The sequence below is a fragment of the Meriones unguiculatus genome, chromosome 9 (genome assembly GCF_030254825.1).
Source record: "Meriones unguiculatus strain TT.TT164.6M chromosome 9, Bangor_MerUng_6.1, whole genome shotgun sequence".
Classification (NCBI taxonomy): domain Eukaryota; kingdom Metazoa; phylum Chordata; class Mammalia; order Rodentia; family Muridae; genus Meriones; species Meriones unguiculatus.
The window spans coordinates 117,629,745-117,647,286 of record NC_083357.1 but is presented as its reverse complement, the minus strand read 5'-3'; the positions used below and the strand labels follow the sequence as shown (position 1 = coordinate 117,647,286).

The 17,542-nt window shown below is 54.2% G+C and overlaps 1 protein-coding gene across 2 annotated transcripts in view; it reads left to right on the top strand.

Moving 5' to 3' along the window:
- The first annotated feature begins 105 nt into the window (after positions 1 to 105).
- Positions 106 to 17,542, top strand: part of Stk24 (serine/threonine kinase 24) — a 76,216-nt gene continuing 58,779 nt past the window's right edge. Inside the window, exon 1 of one of the 2 annotated variants that reach the window (XM_021644686.2) lies at positions 106 to 341. In XM_021644686.2, the coding sequence (XP_021500361.1) occupies positions 300 to 341 (42 nt within the window). In that variant the 5' untranslated portion in view covers positions 106 to 299. Of the gene's footprint in view, positions 342 to 12,576; positions 12,688 to 17,542 lie in introns of those variants that run through there. The other variant, XM_060391650.1, reaches the window with a different exon arrangement.

Sequence of the window (17,542 nt, the reverse complement as noted above, 5' to 3'; positions counted from 1 at the left end):
TGCGCGCGCCCACTCGGCTCCAGGCGGCCAGCGCTCGCGGGCCCAGCGGCCCGGTCCCAGCGAGCGCCGCGGCGGCGGGAGCCCCGGAGAGGCGGAAGCCGCGGGAGAGGCCCCCCCCGCGCCCCTCGCTGCCCGGCGCGGGCTCGGTGCATGGCGACGCGCCCCGCCGGCCCCCGCTGACACGCTCCCCCGGGGTGCGGTGGCCTCGGGCCGCCCGAGGGAGGGCTGCGCGCGGCCCCGGGCCTGCTCGCCGCGCGGCTCCGCGCGTCCCGGGCCAGGAAGTGGCGGCGCCGAGCGCCATGGCGCACTCCCCGGTGCAGTCGGGCCTGCCGGGCATGCAGGTAGGCTGGGGCGGCTGGGGCGGCCGGGCCGGGCCGGGCGGAAGCGGGCAACTCGGCGGTGTCAACACGCCCGTCCTCCCCCCGCCCGCGGCGCGCCCGGCCCGTCTCTCGGATCTTCGCCGACCCGGGCGGCGGGCGTCTCGGGGGTGCACACGTGGAGGGCCGAGGTGGGGTGCGGGCGCTCCCAACTCCGCCGCGCAGGCCGCCGGCCCCTCCGGAGCGGGAGCGGAGCGTGTCCTTGGAGGGCCGGCCGGGGAGGCCGCGTGCGGGCCGGGCCGGGGGCGGCGGGCCCCCCGGGGCTCCCGGGCGGGACACCCGAGCGCCGGGCGGCGAGCGCGCCCTCCCTGGCCGGGCGGGCCGCAGGGCGGGGTGCGGGAAGCTGTACCCTGGCCTCCGAGCCTGTAGCTCTGGTGTGAAAAGTGCGAGCTTGCAAACCTGGGAGGCGGAACCCACACCTCCGCGCGCGCCCCGGCGTGCGGAGCCCGGGTCACCCCTCCCGGGCCACGACTTTCACTTTGAGACCCGCGGGGTGCCAGCCGGCCCCTGAGCCCAAACTTTGTAGCCTTTAACCCGCTGGGGACTTCGCCTTTGGAGGGGAAGGGGCGGCCAGGGGAGTTGGAATTTAAATTCACGTGAATGCAAGAACTTTTTTTGGGTTGTTCTTGTTTTTTGCCGTGGAGGTCTATTTTCTGTCCTTCGAAAAATAATCACTGGTCTGTGCTTAGTTGTGAAGTTTGTAAGCGCATACATTCTGACAGATGATTGAGATTAAGACCGCAAGACCAAAGTTTTGCTTTCCCAGGCGAGTGAATAGAAAAGTAAGTTTTGTTAAGACAACCCAAAACATTCAAGAATATTATCAGTTTATACGTGCAACAGGCTTGCCCTCCCGGGCTCCAGGGTTGAGCCGCACTCCCGGGCCTCGTCTCTCACTTCTGCCTACCTCTTCTGAAGGTATTTCCCATCCCTCTTTTTTTTTTTTTTTTTTTAATACATTGAGAAGGAAACTGGAATTCAGAGTTACCACTTAAGTGGCCGCTAGAACTAAAGTCATTTTTACTTTTTAAGGAATAAAAAGTTGGGATGTGACTGCAAGGATGTTGGTGAAGTGTTGTTGAGCCTCCGCTTGTGTGATTTGTAAAACCTGACGCTGCTGGGCTCCGGTGAATTCAGCTGCGGCCGCGGAAAGCTCCTGCCTTGGTCTGAACTGAGAGGCCAGAGGTCAGGGTGAACTGGGTGACAAAAAGTTTCTTACCTGTAGAGCGGGGAGGACCTCATGGAACAGTGAAAAACTCGGTTCTAAAGTGTTGCCTTCATTCTGGCTGCTGTGGTGACTGAGCCGCACTGTGGGCCTAGCCCTAACCTTTGTGGAAGAGTTTGAAGATACTTCATCTGTCTCCGCGAAGCCAGTACCAGGCGCTTCCTGGGTGGGATCGTTTTTTTTTTTTTTTTTTTATTTTTTAAGACTGTCCCCGAATTCTTCATCTTTGGAAACGAAAAAATTGAAAACTTTACAGAAAAAGTTTATTTCCTAGGTGGTCTTCAAAGGAAGGCCATTTTAATTTTGCTCTTCAGTGTGAAGATAACTTTCTTCAGTGTATTAATTTTTTGTCTGTTCTGGTTCCATGGAGGGAGAGAAGTGCCTTCTCACAGGCATTCTTGCCCTTGTGTACATCTTTAAACCACACGATAAGTTTTTGGTTTATTATTGGAGACTGTTCCTTCCCTTCCCCTCCCCCAGAAAAGAAAAACAAGCACGTTTATTTTCAACTCGGAGTCAGCAGCTGCAGCCTCCTGGAGGCAGGAGCCGTTTGAGGATTATGTTAAAAGTCGTCTGGCCTTGACTCTTGTCTAGTGTAAAACTGGACAGAAATAGGCATGCCCTTTGCCACTCTTCTGAGCCTCCTGTCCCTCCCGGCTAGGACTGAGGAGGAGCTGGGTCAAGTTCTTAGTCAGGTTGGGTGTGGTGGCTGTCTTTAATCCCAGCTCTTACAAGATGGCAGAGGCAGGTGGGTTCCAGGCCAGCCAGAGCTAAGAGTGAGACCCTGTCTCAAAAAAACAGAACAAAGTTTGGCCAGAGAGCGGATGCAGACTTCAGGAAAGTAACCTCGATTCAGGAATGCTTTAGAGACTTTTTATGGCTGGCTAATTATATTATATCTGTTGATTATTACTGGTACTGACGGAGGAAGAGATGAGCTTTCTGTTAGTTTTATAGCTTGTGAATGAGAAAGGAATTGAATGAGTGGTGAGAGTGTATTGGGTGACAGGTGTGGTTAGAATCCAGGTCTCTTGCCGGTTCACCAAACTCCGCTGTTGTTTTATTGTTAGTTTTGCAAATATTACACATTTTGTTTTAGATTGTGTTTGCTGAATGAAGTAGAAAAGCAAGATAAAGGCAAGCAGTAACCATGCTTGAAGTCCCTGGTGGTGGTTGTTGAGGGAGATACTCTGGCTATTTTGATGTTTTCTTCCCCGTTGGGTTCTGTAGTATGTGGGAGAATTAGAAATTTTGAGTGTCCGGGTGGCCTTTAGTCCCAACACTCCTGAAGGCAGAGGCAGGCAGGTCTCTGAGTTCAAGGCCAGCCCGAAGTACAGAGCCAGTTCCCAGACAGCCAGGGCCACACAGAGAAACACTGTCTCGAAAAACCAAAAAAAGAATGAGCTAACTGAGCTGGCGGAGCCACAGTTGTGAAGTGCTTCCTGTCCTTATCAGTGTTCCACTCATTGAATTCCAGGGAAATGAAAACTTCAGTTGGAGGAGAGAGACACATTCAGTGTTTTGAGTTTGCATTACATTTTGGTGCAAAAGAATTAACTTTTTGCAAGTCAGGTAGTGGTGGTACGTGTTTTTAGTCCCAGCACTGGGGAGGCAGCGGAGGCAGATCTCCGAGTTCAAGGCCAGCTAGTCTACGTAGGTAGTTCTTGGACAGCCAGGACTACACAGAGAAACCCTGTCTGGGGGTGCGGTGGGGGTGTCCTAAAGAAAGAATTAGCTTTTTGCTTATAAATTTTTTTTTTTTGGTACAAAGTGTTGTGTGTGTCTGTGTCTCTGTGTCTGTCTCTGTCTCCTGGGCAGTCAGGAGAGGATCCCGCTGGGTTACAGCTGTGAGCTGAGCTGTGAGTACTGAGAACCAAACTGCACTCTTGTACAACAGTTCACCCAGCAGCCCTGTGGATTTCTGTAGAGAATTCTGCTAGCCACTTTTATAGCTTTCCTAGGCTGTGACCCTTGTAGGACAGACTTTACACCAGGACCAGAAACTAAAGCTTCAGACCGTAGCACTATTTCTTACTCCTTTCAAGTCACTATTGCAATGTGTAGCGTGTTTAAAAAAAAGCTGGCTGTAACATGGAATTGACTCCACTGCACACTGGTTTGTGTGCCTAGGTTCAAAACATAATGAATTAGTTAAGGCACAGGCATGAGAAGGCTGGAGTTGAATTCAGCATGTTTTGAGACCCTTGTGTTTGCAGGCATAGATAATAAAAGACAAAACTAAAACCTTGTCTTTCCCCCTCCTCTTCCCGCTCCTAGGCTACAAGCCCTTGCTGTGAGCAGGCTTGGAGTCTGGTGGCCAGGAGGTGCTTACTAGCACATGGGAGGCCTGGAAATAAGACATCAAGACCCCCTGAGTGCTCTGGCCCTGTCCACCCACCCCTCCCGAGTGTGGCCCTTTTCCGTCAGCACCTAGGCCTACCACAGACAGGGAAGCACAGAGGATGATGCCAAGGGCTGTGTTGTGTATGTCCCTGGCATTGGGTGGTCAGTAGCTCTTGTTGGGCATGCCGTAAGAAGGGTCCAGCAACTGGGTCCCAGGAGACTAGGTGCATGTTTGGGGAGCACCAGGCTTCTGTAGAGGAGAGGCAGGCCTACTCTGGCTAACGCCTGGGCACTGTGCTGGGCATTTTGTTCTTGAGTTTTCTGTATTCTCAGGCATAGGGTGTGTGTCCACTGAGAGCAGAAGATGCCCAGGGTGGGGAATCGCGGGCACGAGTGTAGGACAAGACAGGCCTGGAGGACTTTCAGACATTGGTGACTTTGGTTTTGTGGCTGATGAATGGTGTTACTACTCTGTCACATTTTGCTTTATTCGGTTGTGCTGCTGAAAAATAATTGAGGAAAGTCAGGTGCATTGTCCTGTTTCTTCAGTCTTTTTCTTAAGATCTTCCTGTTGCTCAGGCTGGCTTTGAACTTCTAGTCCTCCTGTTTCCACCTCCTCAGTGCTTGGCACTATTTTTTTTTTTTTTAAAGATTTATTTATTATGTAAAGTGTTCTGCCTGCATGTGTGCCTGCATGCCAGAAGAAGGCACCGAATGTCGTTATAGATGGTTGTGAGCCACCTTGTGGCTGCTGTTAATTGAACTCAAGGACCTTTGGAAGAGCAGACGGTACTCTTAACCTCTGAGCCATCTCTTTAGCCCCGCTTGGCACTGTTTTTTTGGATACTTTATTGGGCTATTTTATCTACTACCCCTCTCCACCCCAGTCCCTCCCCCACTCCCGGTAGGGGAGAAAGGTGGTTAGAAGGGGAAGCTTGGCTCCCTTTAGACTACTTCCTGCTGATTAGGGGCGTTGGGCTCCTTGGGGCAGGTTTGGTCTTTGCCTTGAGAATTTCTTCTCTTTTGTGCAGGACCACTTAACACACACTGCAGCAGCAGCTGCCTCCTCGAAGCCTCCCTGGCTCCTCTTGGGCATTTACAAGAGTCCCCGGCTACCAAACATAAGCTATCTCAGCTGGTAGACTCCCGCCCCTGCCAGAGCAGGAGGCAAATCATAGTCAGCTGCTGTGGACAGTCTGAAGCACCTGGGGTTAAAACAAAACTGTTCCCATACTGTACCTGGACTTTTAAACACCAAAAGTCTCACACACATACCCAGTACAGCGTTGGGGAATGCAGTTCACGACCTCAGGAGTGGCTGGCTGGCAAGCCCCTCCCTTCCTACATGCCTGTGGTCCCCCGACCTTCCTAGAGATGTCCCGTTGAGCCATGCAATAGTCCCACCCTGAAAGGTTTTTTTTTTCTTGTTTTGATAGGGTGGGGGAGGTCGAGATTTTAAACTATCTTTTAAAGACTTACATGTGTCTGAGTGAGTGTGTGCACATGGTCAGTCTTTGGAGAGGGCTATGTGCTCCTCAGATCCCTTGGGCTGGCGGCAGGCAGTGTGAGCTGTTCCCTATGGATGTTGGGCACCAAAGCCTGGTCCTGCGCGAGGGCAGCAAGTGCTCTTTACTGCTGGGCCATCTCTCCATCTCCAGGATTAAAAATGTGCATGTCCTCCTGCCGTGACGTTGTGTGGGCCACTTTCTGTGGTCGGTGCTCCTACCGCGTGGTTCATGAGATGTGGGGATTGGGCTCTGAGGTCACACATGGAGCCCCTTTTATTTTTTAAACAGTAAATAGCTTGGGGGGGGGGCTGGTTCTAGTCCCTGATCTGGGAATGTACTTTTTTGTTTCTTTTGAGGCAGGGTTTCTGTTTCCCTCCCTGGCTCTCTGACTAGTTCATCTCTGCCTCCCAAAGCTGGGTTAATGTGAGCCTGCACGCCTGGCCCAGGGGATGTTACTGAAAGCGTGTCATGGGTACCCAGCTGCCTTCAGGAACACAGGCAGATTGTCCCCGAAGGTAGTGTGTCCCAGCAGCTGTGATGGCGGCACAGTGGCCTCCTGCTGTCCAGACACGGGCATGTTCTGTTCCTCTTGGAGCTAGCTGCAGTGTTCACACTGAGCTCGGCTGCCTCTTTGGTCTGCTGTGCATTTGTTGTGAAGAGACTCTGTGACTCCGCAGTGCTAGCTTTTAGAGGACATTTAGTTGGGGCTGGCTCCAGTGTCAGGGTTAGTCCATTACTGTCGTGGCGGTGTGCGGGCAGACACGGTACTGCAGGAGCCCAGAGGTCTGTATCTGGATGGATCTACAGGCAGCAGGAGGCTGTGCCACACTGGGCAGGGCCAGAGCTATGAGTCCTCAGGGCCCGCCCACACTGACAGTTCCTGAACTGTTCCTCACCTCCTAATTGTGAACTCTGGGCTGGGCGTTCAAGCATAGGCGTCTGGAGACCATTCCCACTCAGCACCACAGATGGGATGATCTGCCCTGGGCAAACCGAATGGGCAGCTAGTGAGTCTGTTCTCTGTCCCAGGGTGGTTTTCTGGGCACACCCTCCCGTACAGCCCAGGAGTCTGATGGCCTCTTGCCACACAGCTTTATTTGGGTGATTTTCCCCATGATTCAGACTTGCCTGCTTGCAAACTGGTACCTACAGGAAGTGGGCCCCACCCGGCCCTCCCTGCCGGGGCTGTCTCGATGCTTTAGCTGGGTGATTATCACTAATGGAATCTTGTGGTTGGGGTGCTTGCAGGAAATAGACGTGCACTCTGCTCCGACTCTGCTTCACCGCCGCCGTGGAGAACCAGTGCTGGACCCCTTCTTGCATCCCTTGGTGGTAGCTGTTTCTCATAACTGATGGCTTGGGGAAAAGGAACATGAGTATTGCAACATCTGACTGGCTATTTGGAAAGCTAGGCAGGGGTGTGCTTGGAGCCAACCTGGACTGTGTGAGAACTCTCAGTTGCTCTGGGAAAACAAGATGTAGCTTCGCTTGCTACAAAGTAGACTTCAGAAACCTTCCTCTTGTGAGGGCTTGTGGTCAGCAGCAGGAAGTGTGGAGTCGTAGGTGCTGTCTGGGCAAGTTTGATGGGAACGTTACCAAATGTGTAGCTAGGGCTTAACCTATTTCAATCTTTCTGTTTTTAAAAAGGAATTCTAGACCGAGGTTGAAAGTCTGGTATACAGCCTTGTTCCTTGTTTATTCTCAGTTGTTTTGTTTTTAAAGTTTATTATTTATGCATCATTCTGCCTGCATGTGTGCCTGTGCTCCACAAGAGGGCGCCAGATCTTACTATAGATGGCTGTCAGCCACCATGTGGTTCCTGGGAATTGACCTTATTAGGACCTCTGGAAGGACAGCCAGTGCTCTTAACCTCTGAGCCGTCTCTCCAGCCCAGTTACTTAGGTTTGCTTAGTCTTTATTGAAAACAATGCACAGGTGACTGCACAAGGTCACCTGTCCCCCACCTACATGGCCCCGCCTCTGTTCATTACTCTGCAAGGCAGCCTCTGGTCTCCTGTGCTGGCAGTTGCCATCCTCCTTGGCTTATGTGGGCGAGTTTGGAGATGGCTGCTTGTTCCTCGTCTCCGTGCTCTGTAGACTCAGGGTTCTGCAGATGAGGCTCTGCCACCTTCTCCCTGGAGTGAAGGCCTGTCCAGATGGATTGGGATTTTTTTTTCTGGGTATTCTTCTCGGGTGTCAGGACCTCCTCTTGGGAAACTCAGCTGGAGCCTTTGAGCTGTGACACTGTCCTGCTGGGCTGGCACCTCCGCATGGTCCTCTGCCCCTCTTTGGATGTCCTGTCTGCTTTCTCTTTGTCCCATGCTGATGTCTCCTGGCACCTGTTTCCTGTATCCCGCTCTTCTCTGGTTATACCATTGGATGGGTGTGCACAGTGCAGTGTTCATCCCTCCAATGGATGAAGGCACAGGCTGTGTAGTATAGCGAGATAGCGATGTTTTTCTTTTTTCCAGAATTGTGTTCTTAAGTCCCAGGGGCTGAGACAGGCCTCTTGTGTCCTAAGCAGACACTGAGCTGCATCCCAGTGTTAGGGCAAGAGTTGTTTTCTGAGTATTTTGAGACAGGACTGTGCTGTGTAGCCCAGTCCCACCTCCAGCTCACTGCCCTGAGCCTGGGGATACAGGAGGCCACTGTGCCCTGTGGGCCTCCTCCAGGGAATTTTGGAGACACGTGTCTGCGGCATAGCAATGTTCTCTCTTCTGGAGTGCAGCGTGCACCAGGACTGTGCGCCCACACGTGTCCTGCCCTAGAGCCTGCAGTAGTTCCTGTGTGTTTTGACGTGGCCGGTGCTGTCATATCTGTGCCGGTCTCCAGAGGTCTTTACATCTGGCAGCTGCTGTCTGTGATGCTGTGTCCTCTCAGCCTGAGCTGCTTTCTGTCTGGTGTCTTTGCCACTGACTTTCTGGACATTGTCTCGGTGTTTCTGCTCCTGCTTTCTAAGACTACAGGAGGTTTGTGACTGATTGTTCCGCCTTACAGCGCTTGACTTTGCTTGAAGTGTCTATGTCCTAGGCACAGTTCTTTCCAGGTCTCCACTGTTCTCCTTTCTTGGGTCTAGCGGCGTGTTCTTTTGTTTGTTTTATGTTAGGGACAGCCCTGTAATGTCCACTCTTGGGAATGGGTTGGACAGCAGGGAAGTTTTCTGCTGCCAGTCCTGTCTGTCTCCCCTCACTCCCAGGTTCTTACTCTGTAGCCCTGAAGTAGGGAATGTTGCCCAGGCTGGCCGTGAACTCAAACTTTTCTTCCCCAGCTGGTGTGCACTGCCATGGTGCTCGCCGGCTGTCATTCCTGCTGGACAGGACAGTCGGGAGTGGCCTTGCAGGTTCCCGCCTTTTAGAGAAAGCCTCTCTGGAACCTGTGCATGTTCCCACCTGTGTTGGGAGCCCCACCCTTGTTAGTCCTCGTGGAGGTGGGCTAGGCTCAGGGGAACATCTGTACTTGTTCCTTGAGGTGCTGCCACGGGCAGTGTTCGGGCCCCGGGAAGGAGCCCTTCCAGCTGTGCGGCTACTTCTTTATCAGATTGCCCTTAGGTGGTGAGTCGCTGAACTCGGGCCCCTCTGGAGATGTGTCTGGAGAGAGTAGTCCACATACCTGCAGAAGCTCTGGAAGAAGGAAGGCTTTATGTTGGAGGAGCGAGTGCATCATGGGTGGACACTGGTGGGGGTGGGGGCGGTGGCCACATTGTGTCTCCACAGGAAGATGCTGGTGTTGAGCTGGCTTTCCCTGCCCATTTTAACCTACCTGGACCCTTGGGGCGCTGCTACGTTCAGTGTGGGTCTGCCGTCTCCTTCACAGATACCTCGAGATGTGCTTCCTAGGTGACTGTGCCTGTAGGTCAAGTTGATTCACTGACATTTATGTCCTGGCCACCGAATTTGATGTCACTGTGCAGGTACCCGCTGCTGCCAGTTTCTGGGTTGTTGAGGTTCAGTGCTGGGAACTGATTTTCTGCTTTTGCTACACATGGTTCTTGCTTGTTCTCTGCTCTGGGTTGATAGTCAAGTCCATGGTCTGGAATCTTTCATGGTGTTTGGACGTAGGGCTTGACAGGACCACAGTGCAGCTGCTGTGATGGAGTTATTACATGAGAGGGGACCCCGCAGCCGACACGGTGCCATTGTTGCTACATGGTGGTTGGCTTTTCTGTCGTTTGAGACTGAGAACGCGCTTGTTGTGTAAACTGCCCAGTTGGCAGTGTTGTCACAGCACCAGGACAGTTTTGCACTCTCCTGCCCTGTGCCCGCGGTGCAGTCTTCTGGCGGGGCAGGGGAAGCAGCCAGCTTGTCTGGATGAAAGGAGGTTGTGGTTGAGGAGGACTACAGCGAGAGGACTATGTGTGGGTCTAGACATAGGTTGGGCCATAGGGTGGGAGAAAGTGAGTGAGGAAGGGAAGAGAGAGGGTCGAGAGAGGGAGCAAGGAAGGCCCAGGCTGCTTTATAAGGGGTCAGAAGCTGGAGGCAGGGAAGCCCAGCCCCTGGGTTGGTAGGGTTAGGGTGAGAAGTGCTGGGAGGAGCCGCAGGTACTGAGGGATGCTGGGAGAGCTGGGAGGAGCCGCAGGTACTGAGTGAGACCTAACATTAACCTTGCTGTATTTATAGCAATCTGGAAAATAGTAACCTTTAAGAGTTCCTGCTCTTGGTGGGAAGCCTTATGGGGGCCTGACTTTATTGAGTGTTGTGCTCATTAGGGTGGGGTCGGGTGATCAGCAGGGCTCCAGTGGCGGAAGGGCTGGTAGCCTGGGTTTGCAGGTTGGAGGATGGAAGCCTCCTTGGCTGAGTGTCCAGGAGAGCCCTGGCTTTGGACACCAGTATGTGCTTAACTCGTCCTTGTTTCAGACGACTCTGGGCATTTGGATTCGAACACTTTGTTTCCTGGCCTGCCTACTGCAGGCTGGTAAGTGATGGTGGGTAGGACACAGGTTTTCAGTATGTAGACTTTCATTTTTATAATTCTGGGGATGAAATCTAGGGCCTTGGGAATGCTGAGCAAGCATTTTACAACTTTGCTACATTCTCAGCCGCAGTCTGTATTCTGTATTCTGTATTCTGTATTCTCTCTCTGTGTCTCTCTGTCAGGACAGGGTTTCTCTGTTAGCCTTGGCTATCCTGGACTCTTTGCGGAACAAGCTGGTCTTGAACTCTGCTTTCTCCGCCTGCCTCTGCTGTCCACTGGGATCAAAGGCATGCACCACCATGAGCAGCCAGTATGTACACACATTTAAAGAAGAGCGGGTTCCTTTGTGGTAGTCGTCTTCATTGTTTTTGGGAAGTGTTCCCTGCACTTAAAGGTGTGTCTTTGGCTGGGCAGGGTGCACCGTGTGGCACTGGTTCTGGAGAGTTGTGCCCCTGGCTGCTGCTGAGCGTGCCCGGCCCTGCTGATGTGAAGTCAGAAGGTGCTTGTCTCTGTGCTGGCCCCAAGCCTGGCAGGTGGCTGTGGAGGCCAGAGCTGGGGCTAGACAGTTGGCACGTTCCTGCTGCTCGGAGCCATGTTCCTTGTTGGCTTCTTGGATTAGGGGCTATATGTGTGGACCTAGGCCCTTTACCTCTCTCTGCTGGGCCTTGGCGGTTTTCAACCCCTGGGTCATGACCCCGTTGGGGGTGTCAAACGACCCTCTCTCAGGGCTCGCCTTCGGCCATCGGGAAATAGATATTTCATTACAGTTCACGACAGTAGCAGAGTCGCAGTTCTGAAGTAGCAGCGGAAGTAGTTCAATGGTTGGGGCCACCGCGGTGGGAGTATGTTTAAAGGCTCTCAACGCCAGAAGGTGGCTCTCCACCGTCCTGGGCCCTGAGGCTACCACTCCACCCGTTTGGTTGCCGGGCTCCTGAGGCTGGATGCTGAGGAGGGATTTTGGGTCTGTGAAGGAAGGTCCCAGGTGTGCAGCTGCATGGATGACCACATGGAGAGCCAAGGGCTGGGAAGTGGACCTGGAGCCCCACGGGCCCCTGCTGTGGAGTCCCTGCCTCGGGAGAGCAGCTCATGGGGCTTGTTTGTAACCTCTGAAGTTGCAGACTGTGCTGTACGGGGACCAGGGCTTGACAGAAGCAGACACCTCTGGTCCTGGCTGCGCTTGTGTTTGTGAGGGCTGGAGCCTCTCCTGTAGATTTGGGGCCAGGAGGCCTGTAAGTTGTAAGACGTGGGCTGTTCCCGTGTGCACCCAGACTGTGGGGTGGCAGCACTGGGTGCTGTTTGACCCTGGGAACCTCTTAAAGTAACGCGTCTTGGAGAGCGCCTGGCCTGTAGTTACTGTAGTTATCCTAGCACCTGTGGAGTCCGTGTGGTGTGCTTTCACTGCATCTGCTGTCTGCTTGTTCCAGACAGGAAAGTCAAGGTGTGCTAACCCCAGCTTCTCCCGGCCGTTCCGCTGCCGCAGTGAGGTCAGCTCGGGCTCCTATACGGCATCCTTGGGCCTCCTCCTCAGCCTGCAGTCTACGGCCGACTCTCCTGGCGCCACATTACACACCTGCATAAGCAGACACAGTGCACAGGCCGAGAGCTGGGACCCTGAGCTCTGCCTTTCTCGGACGCTGGGACATGGGTGCCTGGAGAGTGGGGATGGGCGAGGCTCCTTTCTCCACTTGGGAAGGCGGACTCTCATCAGTCCGAAAGTGACTCTTTCCTTGAAGGTGCATGTTTGATCTTAAACAATGCTTGTATTTTCATCTGCCCCCCCCAGCTGTGCGCACGAGGGATGAGGTGGGAGAAAGGACAGAGATCAGCCTCAAGTGCTGTTGCTCAGGTAAACTCCACTTTGGTTTCTTCTTGCCTGGAGCTCAGTAGGTAGGCCAGGGGAGTGGCGGGGTGAGCCCCCATACCCAGCTGTGTCCGCCTGGTGCCAGGGTTCCACACCTGTGCTTCCTGCCTGCAGAAGCGTCCACAGCACCAGTGCTGCGGTAGTGTGGGCAGGCTCCTGCCCCAGCCTGGTCTGGCCTCACCCTACATCCTCCCCTCTGGGTGGCCTTGTGCCTGGAAGCGACAGCTGCAGGACTTCCCTCCAAACTGGGAGGTTTGGAAACTCATGTTTTTTTTTTTTTTAAATTGTACTGTGACACCTGTGAAGTTGTCAGTTACCATTCTGTGTGTGTCTTCACACTCGGAGTCAGACAGCGTGGCCTAGTGAATGCCTGCTTCAAGAACGGTGCCAGGAAGCCGAGCTCAGGTAGAGAGAGGACAGAGCCTTCCGCATCGTCCTCCTCTGCTGCAGCTTTGGGACAAGGTGAGCTGAAACTGCACACGTTTCCTGGCAGTGTGTTTTCCGGGGGAGGAGCGACAGCTAGTGGGGGGAGGGGGCCTCCGTGAGCACTCCCCACATTGGCCAGGGCTGTAGGGCTGTGGGAGAGGGCAGGTGTCCTTTCACTTCCCCAGAGGCAAGCAAGGGAGGCCTGTTAGTGTTCACAGCGTGAACAGCTTCCGCGCACTGTGTGGCCGCTGCCTCTTGGGTGTGTACTGTTGAGACACAGCAGATGGTTTCTTGTGTGCAGGCTGGAGGGGCCCTCCCATTTGTAGGTGCCCGTGGAGCGTGCCAGCCTGCCTCTGGAAGTGGTCTCTGAGAAAAGTGCCCGAGAGGAGCTTGCCGTGGCAGCCCCTGCTCAGAACATACGCCGAAGCTCAGGTCTCGGCATGGCTCCTGGAAGAGCTAAGACAGCCTTCTGAGAACGGGCTCTCTGCTGTGTAGCTCTGGGTGTCCCGGGACTGCTATGTAGACCAAGTGCTGGGTCAAAGGTTGGATGCCCTGGGCCCAGCTGACTTTTTTTTTTTTTTTCTTTTTTTAAATTCCTTGGGAGCAGTTGTGGTCTTCCTGCAGCAGAGTCTGGGCCAGCCTGCTCTCCTGGAGGCCTGTGATAGCCAGGCCGTTGAGACCTGGCGGAAGGGCCTGCTCTTGCTTATCTGCCGGGCCTGCCAGCTCCTTTCCGCTTTCTGGGCATAGTCTGTTGAAAATAATGTGAATTGGGTGTGAGCACTGGGAGAGGAACGGGCACTCCCTTCCCCCAGGAAACACCCACACCTTGCTCTGTTGCTGCAAGCTAAGTGTGGCAGTTTTCTGTTCTGGCTACTTCCCTGTCATCTGAGTGCCCTCATAACGTAGGCACCCCACGTCCCGCTTCCAGCCCCGCCGGGAACACCGTCCTGAGCCCCACAGACTTAGGGGATGTTTGCTAGACTCTCTCTAACACAAGGCCTGACTTCTAGGAAGCGCCCGCCCGGCGTGTGGCTACGTGTGTCATGCCGCACGCACACCGCCGTGTGGCTACGTGTGTCATGCCGCACGCACACTGGGAGATGGTGCGCATCTGAGGGTGGAGAGCAGGTCCTCGGGCTTGGTGGCACCTGCCTTTGCTGCTCTGGCTGGGCCTTCAGGCCAGAGTCTGGCTGGAAGCATGCTGCTGAGAAATAGCCTGAACGTTGCCTTTGCACGGGGAGGACAGTTACGTGTTGGTCACTTCCCCGTGGTTCACGTGCCTTCCTTGGGAAGTGCTGCGTGTCCTGTGTGTGATGGCTTCGCACACACCGCGCAGTGGCCTCTGTCAGGCTGGCCGCCTCACTCCTTGCCCAGAGTGCTTCAGCTTTAGGCGGGGTAGAGTCGCTTCTAGTCCTGTGACTTTGACACACATGCAGAGGCCAGATGGAGACAGGCAGCTGGAATTGCAGATAGAGGTTTTGGGGTTGTGTGTGTCTGTGTATTCCACATGAGTGGGTTGCGTGTGTGTGTGTTCTGCAGAGTGAGTGTGGAGGCTAGAGACAGCATTAGGTGTCTCCTGGCACATTAACATCTTATTCTTTGAGTTTTCTCACCACATGTGGACTCGCTAACTGACTGGCCCATTAGTGCAGGAGCTGGAGCATGGGCGCTGAGCACGAGACTCCGGTCTTCGTGTATGGCAGCATGTTTACTGACCGGAGCTGCCTGCTCCGTATAGCCCACTCTTAGAGACAGGGTTTTATGTGTCCTAGTTCCAGGCAGGCCTTGAACTCACAGAGCTTCTGAGTTTTCTGCTCCCACCTCCCGAATGCTAGATGCACCAGCAGTGTGTGCCAACGCACCAAGTTTTAGAATTGTGTTTTAACTTGTCTGTCGTATAACTGCTTGGTGATTCTTGTTTTAAAATACCCCTTAAAAAAACTTTCTATTTTATGTGTGTGGATGTTTTGACTACATGTGTCTGTGCACCTTATACATGTCGGTGCCTGTGTGGCTGGATGAACGTGTTAGGTCCTTGGAACTGGAGTTGCACGTGGTTATGAGCTGCCATGTGGTTCTAGGACCCGAAAGTAGACCATCCATAAGAACAGAAAGTGCTCACTACTGAGTTATCTCTCCAGCTATCCCCTTCCCCCCGTTCTGGCATGATCTTACTGAAGTCCGGGATGGTTTGGTTTTGGATTCCTTCAGCCCCTGCACTGCTGCGGTTACAGGCATGGTGCACACCCGGTTTTCTTTATGGTTGTCTTCAGTGACTTGACTTGTAAAGGGAAACTTGGGTTAGCACAGTCAGAGGAAAGTGCCATCTTCGTAAGGCTCTTTCTGTTCTGTGCTGGCAGCTAAGAGTAGCCCATTTATTTACCTAACAGGTGTAGATCACTGAGCGGTATATTCCTGATTATTTTTCTTTTTTCTTTCCTTCTTTCCCTTTTCTTTCTGAGACAGGGCCTCTACACAACCCTGGCTGGTCCTAGAACTCTCAAATCCACCTGCCTCTGCCTCTGGATGATGGCATTAGAGGAGTGAGCTACCAAACCCAACTTGTGTGATTGCTTCTTGGGTTTTCAGAAAGGAGCCTTATTTTCCCACTGGTTTTCAAGGGTGCTAGTCCAGCCTGTACTCAGAACTAGTCTGGGCAGGAAGCCAGTCTCAGGAAGAGTTGGGAGGAGGGTTTTTGTTGTTTCAGTCTGTACAGTGTGGGTGAGTTAGTTCTGATTGGCCAGGGGAGGTATGTGGCCTTGCCCTGCAGGACTCTCCTGCCCTCCTGGGCCGAGCAGCTGTGTGCTTGTACCCTCTTCACTACCTTTCAAGATTTCGTTTCTTCTGAAATTATGGTTGAGGCCAGCACCAGTCCTTGATTAGCAGAAGGTCCAAGTGTGAGGGACTGAGGAATTTGCAGCAGCGCCCCGAGGACGGGGAGCGCTGGCCTTTGGAGGGGAGGCTGCCTGTGCCTGCTCTGCTCGTGGGCTTCGCGGTGGGGCCAGAGGTGTGCCTGTGGCGTGTCTAGAGGGAGCAGGGCCTGCAGGAAGGAGGCACAGATGCAGCTCGGAGCGTTGGGCAGCGCCGTGGGTCAGCATGTTGGTGAATGAGGGAGTCATGCCTGAGCTGGTCTCAATGAATTCCATCTTTTGGTTGTTTCCTTTGGTTGAGGTGGACCTCACTCTAGTCCAGGATGGCTTACCATGTCTAGGCTAGTATGAACCACCATAAATTTCTTTTCCAGCCCATGAGGTGGCTTGGCTCAGAGGGTAAAGGCCTTTGCTGCCAAGCTGATGGCCCGAGTTCCGTTTCTGGGATCCATATGCTGGAAAGAGTCAATTCCCATGACTTCCACGTGCATGCTGGGGCACCTCTTCCTCAATAAACAAATCAATGAGAATTTCTTTTCAAGACAGGGGAATCCAAGCAGGTGGTACAAAAGCAGAGAGACTTGATGCATTTGGAGTGTCCAGACACAAACAAGGAACTGGATTTTTCTGGATTCCGGTGAAAAGGAGAGGGGCAGATCTGAGGTCCGGGGTGGTCTGGGCCGTGAGGCTCAGCCTGTAGTCTGCAGTGAAGTTCTCGGGTATTCTCCTGCTTCCCCTCTGAGCTCTGACGAGTGTGAGTTGGTGGCCAGCTGTGGGCTGTAACAACTCTGGCGACACTGTGGAGGGAGGCCTGGGTGTGGGCGAGGTGCTGCACAGGAGGGCAGGCATGCTGATGAGGGGCAGAGTCCTTGGAAGGTGGGCATAGGCAGGCTGCCAGCTGGCATAGCATAGTGGCGCACCTGAGGCGGCTGGAGATGGAGGGCGTGGGCAGCCAGGTCCATTCCTCGGTCTGCAGCCTGGGGAAGAGTCCAGGCCTGGGAGCTAAGAAGGTCCAAGTGGCCACAAGCGACGAGTGGGTGTGTGAGGGGCCGAGTGGGAGGGGCCCTCTAGGTTGCCCCGCCCAGCTTTCCTCGAAGTTCCTGCTCTGCCCCTAGCTTCTAAGTGAGCCTCGCTCTAGGCTGTCCATACAGCAGCAGACCTGTGTGTGTGGGGTCGTTTGAAAGTTTAGAATGACTTGTTTTTATGTTGTGGGTATCTTGCGTGCTGGCCTAAGCATCATGGCTATCTCATGGAGGCCAGAAGAAGGCAGCCTGTCCCCTGGAGCTGGAGTTAGACTGGGCCAGCTGCCGAGTGGGCTGTCTGGAAGAGCAGCCATACGCAGAGCCTGAGCATTTCCCAGCTCCCAGCCCGACAAAGAAAGCCAAGTTCACAGCCCCACAGACTACTGTATGCATTCCATCTGACCAGAATCTTCTTGGCAGAACTTCACTGGATGCCACTCCTGGAAGAAGTCAGAGTGCAACCTCCTGGTGAGCTGACAGCGGCACGCCAACTGAAAGGTTGCTCAGAGTCCTGCTCCTGGGTTCCATCTGCAGGAGTCGGGGCTGGCGCCTCCTGTCTGTCCAGTGTCATGGGCCTTAGAGAGCAAGATGGGCGGCACTGTGCCGCCTGGCGTTGGCAGGAGAGCCACAGTGCTTCATGAGCACAGCACTGAGAGGGGGGCCGGGAGCGCGCTGCGTGGCTGCCGGGGATGGCGGCTGCCGGGGCTGGCGGGAGCGTGCTGCGTAGCTGCCGGGCTGGCGGCTGCCGGGAGCGCGCTGCGGGGCTGCCGGGGCTGGTGCAGGGTTAGGCTCTGGTGCCCTGGGTGATTTTCATGCTGTTTTTGTCACCTCTGTGTGACTGAAGCATGTTAGGTCTTCCTGGAAGGGGATTGGGGCTCTGGTCTTGAGCCTTGTTTTCTTTGCTCTGCATGGGCCACTGTGAATGGTAGCATGGGGGTGTGGAGAAGGTGCTGGGGAGGTCAGCAGCTCCTGACAGCTACCGTCTGCTGCCTCGGGCAA